The 7,072-nt window shown below is 39.5% G+C and overlaps 1 protein-coding gene across 1 annotated transcript; it reads right to left on the bottom strand.

The window, feature by feature from the left end:
- Positions 1-4,647: 4,647 nt before the first annotated feature.
- Positions 4,648-5,836, bottom strand: LOC109218693. The gene is made up of 4 exons (XM_019383064.1): positions 5,598-5,836; positions 5,332-5,528; positions 5,145-5,241; positions 4,648-4,978 (listed from the first exon to the last, which is right to left on the bottom strand). The coding sequence occupies exons 1-4, from the start codon at positions 5,834-5,836 to the stop codon at positions 4,648-4,650; spliced, it is 864 nt and encodes a 287-aa protein (XP_019238609.1).
- Positions 5,837-7,072: the final 1,236 nt, after the last annotated feature.

The raw sequence follows: 7,072 nt of genomic DNA, 5'->3' as shown, positions 1-7,072 counted from the left end.
GTGAGTTTAGGATAGGTTTGTGTTGTGTTGCGCTCGTTTTTTATGTTTCGACGTCGTTTCTTCAAGCATAAGTGGTAACAGATTAAGCAAATGAGCTCCTATGTTTGTTTTGATTGAAGCATTAGATCCGTATCATAATTTTGGAACTATAGAAACTAAAATCATCAAGTTTCGACATCGTATGAGGAATTTATGGTCATTTTACTAAGAATTGGGTTGTGAGATTTTTTTAGATTAATTACGAAATTACCACTGAATTCGTATTTAAAAATTTGCACTATTTGCAATTATTGAAAGCGACGTATCTCCTTCATTATAAGGTCAAATGGAGTGATTCAAAAGTCTAACTTGATTGGAATCCATTGGAGGCATCAAATGGGAGTTTTGGGATCGTTTGGCATGAGAATTGAGGCAGAACAACTGGGCGGAAGCATATAAATCAAGGGTTTGTTCATTTGGTCATATTAGAGTTGGAGAGCTCGGATTTGGATAATTTTTTGAAGTAATTTTCATCACATGAATTGGGGTAAGTGTTCTCTACTCATTTTTATTATATTTCATGAAATCTATCTTTATTTGTGGCAATTGGTTGATGATTTCAAAAGTGATATTTGGGGGGGTTTTGTCAAAAGTTTCATAGAGTGAATTTTTGAGTTTTGAACATCGATTCGGAGTCGGATTTCGGTGAAATTAGTATGGCTGGACTCGTAATTGTATAGATTATCGAATTTTTTGAGTTTTGTCGGGTTCCAAGACACATGTTCGGGTTTGACTTTTTGGTCGATATTGGGATTTTGATTAAAGATTCGACCTTTATCGATTAGTTTGTTTCCTTTGGTATTATTTGATGTATTTGAGTTGCTTTTGGCTAGTTTTGAGCCGTTCGGAGGTCGGTACGCGCGTGATGGCATCTTTGGAGCATCATTTGGCTTGCTCGGTATTGGATTTGGCTTGTCCGAGGTAAGTAACACTTCTAAACTTGGTGCTGAGGGTATGAACCCTGAATATACGTGTTATGTGTTTGGTGTTGAGGTGCCGCACATGCTAGGTGACGGGCGTGTGGGCGTGTACTGTGTGAATTATGACTCCGTTATTTCTGTGGTACTGTGTAGTTGCCTGATCTTATCTGTAACCACGAAATCTCTACGTACTAGAGCTATTGAGCTGTGGTCCATGTTAGAAACCATGTTTAGGCCACATGCTTATTCTGTTGGGACCCATTGAGGTCACTTCTTCTGTTGATTTATTTGCTTACATTGCAATTATATACTCAGTCGTACACATTCATATGCATATCATATCTCACTTACCATTTACTAATATATCATATATTATATTTTTTGGCTGATTTTTCATGACATTGTGAGCCCGAGAGACTGGAGAGATCGATGACTGAGCGAGGCTGAGGGCCTGATTCAGAAGATATTGATGGGATCGGGTTGCACGCCGCAACAACTATTATTGATTTATAATGGGAGCGAGCTGCACGCCGCAATAGATGTTTTATTGATTTATTCCATGATTGGCTTATTATAGCGCTTGAGCTGAAGGAGCCCCTCCGGAATATGTAAACACCCCCAGTGAGCGCAGGTACCTACTTGGTGCGAGTGCCAACTAATTGGGAGGATTGAGTGACTGTGAGGACTGAGTGGCTGTAAGGACTGAGTGACTGTGAGGGCTGAGTGACTGGGAGGACTGAGTGAATTGATACTCTGAGAGTATGCATATGGTTTTATCACTGAGTTGCATCGCATTCGACATGAACACTTCACATATATACATAGAGATGCATTTTTCTCATGTTGACATGTAGGCATAGAGATGTATTTTCCTCGTGCCATTTGAAAATGAAATAATTACCTGTTGAAAGCTTTGGAAAAAATTACAGTTTTCAAACTTACTCTTGCTTTTGGTGATTTTGGTGAAAGATTTGTGATTTACTGTTATACTTGAAAAGCATGTCTATTTTTCTGTAACTGTGAATGAGCCGAGCATCGATCATATCTCTGAGTTACTTCGTGTACCACTTTTACTATATTGTTATGCACCGTTTCTGGTTATTAGAGTTGGACTTTGACCCTTGTCCTACCTCGTTACTATTTTCAACCTAAGGTTAGGTTTGTTACTTATTGAGTACATAGGGTCGGGTGTACTCATACTACACTTCTGCACCTTGCGTGCTGACTTGGATGCTCATGTTGTTGTGTATGACAAGATCTAGCACTGAAGACACACCTGCGTTCTAGTAATAGCTGCCTCTTATTCATGGTAGCTCTAGACTTATGAAAAATCTGTTTATGTATAATTCGGACAGATGATGTATTTATTTTTCACTAGCTTTGTAAACTCTAAATCTTAGAAGCTCATGATTTGTACTACCTGTCCTTGGAAAGTTTATAAGACTTAGATATTTTCTTTTATTTATATGTCTCATTAAATTTCATTGGAATTGGTTTATTGTCAATTGGCTTACCTAGCGGGTTGGTTAGGTGCCATCACGACTAGTTGCATTTTGGGTCGTGACAAGTTGGTATCAGAGCTCTAGGTTCATAGGTTCTACGAGTCATGAGCAAGTGTCAAGTAGAGTCTTCCGGATCGGTATGATGACATCCATACCTATCACGAGAGGCTACATGGCATTCAAGATAAACTTCCCATCTTTCTTTCCTTATCGTGCAACATTGATTCAACTTGAAGCGTAACTCTTTGAATTCCTTCCACGCACTCGTATGCGCATGTGAGCGCTTGGTATCACCTGTGCATCGATGACCTATGATTCCATGGATGAGGTGCGAGATGTGATTTCGGTGTGCTGATGATGGGCCAGTCTAGAGGACTTGAGGCCAGGTTTTGACTGTAGCTTGAGCACGGGGATTTCAGTTGTGTGAGCATGTGCATTTGGACTTATAAGTCCATTAGTGTCCCTATGAGTGAAATTTGTGGCTCGATGAGTGATTGGATGGCTATATGATGAGTATGATGTGACACAAAGAATATTTAAAACAAATTAAGCGCAATACCGCAACATCTCAGCCTCAAGATTTGACTCAAAAACACCACGCATTTTTTATTACCCACTCACTTACTCTAACGTAGAGGTCAACAATATTACCTTTCCTTCATGAATCAAGTGCCCTCAGACAATAATAGAGAGTAGTTCCAGCACACAATAAAATTCAAGAACAATTAGGAACTCAAGATAGAAAGAATTCACATTCATGTGCCATAAAAGATGTACCATAGGCTTGCCCGTAGTGTACTACTCTACTAATTGAGCTTATTCAATCAAGAATCAAGTAGGACTTTATTTGGTTGTAATGTAGGCTGCGGATAGGTAGGATACATTTAAAAGAGTGACTACACCTCCCTAAGCACTTTAATACATACATTTCATTGTTCCAAACCCACACTTATGTCAAATCATAACTCCACCTTTATATCAATACACATCGACTACCAACTTCTTTAAACACAATTACATCAAGAGTTACCACTTTCAAGGAATATTTTCACAGTCATACAATTTTTTTTCTTTTCTCTTTCAATCAAGTGGTTCTTACTTTTTTAAAACAGTGTACCTTTCTCTTTATTTCATTAGTTCCACTCAAAAGCCAAACCAACCACTCCACACCTCAACTTTTACAAAGTTAATACAAACTCAAGTGCTAACGAGAGGTACAAGGTTCAAAAAGATGGTCAATTCAAACAAATGGGTAAGGCTCGTAATGTGGTTGCCAAAGAAACAAGATTACATGCACAAAGGGGTTAATTAAGATACATAATAATTAGGTGGGTGAAAGCATATAACTGGCTCTACAAAGACGCCTATGATACTCCCAAGACTGAATAAAACTACTGTTTCGTTTTGCAAACACACGGGTCAAGTTCTAGACATCAAATGCAATGCACAAATAACATAAAACCTCGGACACACATGGCACATAATTCACTCAGGATCGAACTATCAAGATACTCTAGTCAAAGCAGTTAAGCACAGTTAAGATCATACAATTTAAGGTACTTATACAAAAGTCAAAAACTGAGTCTAAGCGTCACAACTAAAGCACTCACTATTCTCAAGGCATAATAAAGTCAAGAGATATTGCCTTCACTTCAAATCATAGCACAAGGTTTCCTATTCCTAAAAAATAAAAACTAACTATACCGGGTTCAAATAAAACTCTTGGAAAAGAACCGCGACACAAAGAACAATCGAGGGGGACTTGTTACACGACCTAACAAAAGAAAATCTTTTTGTCTTTTTTCTTCGACTTTAATCCCTCAAGAAACTTGTCGATGATATCCATGGCCGGAAAAAGTCAAATTTTTTTTTATGTTTTTTTCTTTTTTTCTATCTCTAACTACTACAACTAACAAAAAGAAACTAAAATTAATATACATACAACATACAAATATCCTCCACCTCACACTTTAAGTGTGGCATGTCCCCATGGCACACAATTAAAAAGCAAAAGGTAGATGAAACTTCCATGAACATCTACTCGGGGTTTGAGTCGAAGTCAGGCTCCATTCCCCGTGCCCGAATTAATGCACACATCTATGCAAACAACTTCTTCTCAGCCTTCTTGGGGACCCCACACTTATCTTCTCACTCACTGCAGCCTTCTCTTTCGAACTCTTCACTTTTCACTCAACACTTGCAGTTGGTTTATCCCTTTTCACCCCCGTTGCTACATTCATCTCAAAAGTCACAGTCTCCTCACCCACTCCAAGCATGAGTTTTCTCTTGTGTATATCTAATATAGCTCTACCCGTTGCTAAGAATGGTCTTCCTAGGATGAGGGGGACCTCCTTTTTTTCTTCCATCTTCACCACTATAAAATCTACAGAAAATACAAATTTATCTACCCGAACCAACACATCTTCCACTATCCCCTCGGGTACCAGAGTCGTTTGGTCTGCCAGCTGCAAAGATATTGGTGCTGACCTTATCTCTCCAATCTCATTCTCCAGTTTCCTATAATATACAAGGGCATTAAGTTAATTGAGGCACCAGAATCACATAAAGACTTATCAAAATTAATAGTGCCTAATGAGCAAGGTATAGTAAAACTACCTGTATCTTCACACTTTTATGGGAGTTTATTTTGCAAGATTGCGCTGCAATGCTCTATGAACTTGACCACTGAGGTTCCTCTTCTTTATCAGGATCTCCTTGAAGAATTTGGCATAAGCTGGCATTTGTGAGAGCACTTTTGTGAATGGTAAGTTTAGAATAACCTATTTCAGCATATCCAGAAATCTTTTAAACTGCTTGTCCAACTTTTCTCTATATAGCTTCTGGGGGAAGGTAAAGCAGGCATGTCTTGCTCTCTTCAGGTTCCTCCCTTCTCGAATTCTCTTCCTTTTTCTCAGCTCCCTTCTTGCCTTTCTTCTCCTTATCAACATCAATTTTCATTTGCTCCCCACTTCCTTTTTTAGGTTCCACATCGTTTTGGACTGGGGTGGGATCTTTCAATACTTGCCCACCTCTCAAGGTCACAACATCCACTATTTCTTTGGGGTTTCTCTCAGTATCAGCGAGCAGAGTACCCGGGACTCTCTTAGATAATATTGTTGCAATGTTCCCCACTTACTTCTGTAGATTTCGAATTTCTGCCCCTTGTACTTCAGATCTTTCATCAGTTTTCACAATAAAGGCCTTAATAAGATCTTCTAGACTAGGCTGATTGGGCTGTTGAGGCTGAAACTGCTGCCTCTGCTGATTCACAAAACCAGGATCTCTTTGTCCTTGAAATTTGGGGTTGTTTTGTTGCCATGTATTTGCAGTGCCCCCAGGTGAACTCAATGAAAAACTGGGGTGCTTCTGACTCATTGCATTGAAGTATAATCACCCACAACATTCACTTCCTTAGTTGAGGCTTGACACTCATGAGTAGGGTGCCCTCTTCCACATATATCACAAGATGATGAGGTTCACTCTGTATTGTGGCTAAGGTCAGCTTTCATATTTCTTAGGCCATGGCATCAAGCTGTACCTGTATAGAAATATTATTATCAACTTGGTGAACACCAGTTGATCTTCTTCTTCTTTTAGCACTCTCAGAGGGCCACTAAATTGCATCTTCAGACAACTCATCAAGAATTGTAACTATCTCATCTGAAGTCATCTTCATCAACGGTCCTCCATATGCATTGCTCAATGTTCTATGTGAGGCCAGTTTAATCCATCCCAAAATTCCTAGAGTTGCATCCAGAGTTCGATTCCGCTATGTTGACACTTTCGCACTATCTCCTTAAACCTCTCCCATGCTTCAAACATAGTTTCAGTCTCTTTCTGATAGAAGTTATGGATTTCTCTTCTAAACTTGCCCGTCTTAGCTGTTTAGAAATATTTATCAAGAAAATTTCTGGTCATCTCATCCCATGTTCTAATCGATCCCGTAGGCAAGCTTCGAAACCACTGCTTTGCATCATATTTGAGTGTGAAGGAGAATGCCCTTAAGTAAACTACATCTTGTGACACACCATTGTATTGAAAGGTGTTCATAATCTTCTCAAAGTCCATTAGATATGTGTTTGGATATTCCTTCATCTTCCCTCTGAAGACACAATAATTCTGAAGGGTTTGGAGCAACCCATGCTTCAACTCGAAATTGTTAGCTGCAATTTGAGGTGGCCTCACACTTGATAATCCTTGGTTGTAGACCGGTCTAGCGTAATTGCCAAGTGATCTCCCAGGACCGGTAGCTATATTTCCGAACTGGGTTGCAGCAAAGGGTTGATTTTGAGCAATTCTTCGAGCCCTCTCCTCTTCATAGATAATCTGTGCATCTCTAATTGCTACTTCCTCAGCATCCCGTGCAGTTTTTCTCGTTGCTAGGCTGCCTCTCTTGCATCCAAATCAACATTATCATCATCGTCTCCAGCCATAGTTTCTCTGGTTGAGGATTGCCCAACCTTCTCTAAATTCTCGATGAGATTTCTTTCCTTCCTCAGCTGTCGCAGTTGTTTTTCTATCTCTGGTTCGTATGGTAGAACTTCTTTCCCAGAAGATCCAGTCATGCACTAATCTAACCTGTAACCTGCGCACAATCAAAGAACACCAACC

Source organism: Nicotiana attenuata, unplaced genomic scaffold (genome assembly GCF_001879085.1).
Source record: "Nicotiana attenuata strain UT unplaced genomic scaffold, NIATTr2, whole genome shotgun sequence".
Lineage (NCBI taxonomy): Eukaryota > Viridiplantae > Streptophyta > Magnoliopsida > Solanales > Solanaceae > Nicotiana > Nicotiana attenuata.
This window is presented reverse-complemented; position numbering and strand designations above follow the sequence as displayed.

What these genes read in the sequence shown, in the direction of transcription:
- LOC109218693 (XM_019383064.1), bottom strand. Translation starts at nt 5,836, where the DNA reads ATGAGTCAGAAGCACCCCAGTTTTTCATTGAGTTCACCTGGGGGCACT. An exon ending in AAGGGAGGAACCTGAAGAGA is followed by an intron (nt 5,242 to 5,331) that starts GCAAGACATGCC and finishes ATGCTGAAATAG; the next exon opens with GTTATTCTAAACTTACCATT. An exon ending in AAAGAAGAGGAACCTCAGTG is followed by an intron (nt 4,979 to 5,144) that starts GTCAAGTTCATA and finishes TGTATATTATAG; the next exon opens with GAAACTGGAGAATGAGATTG.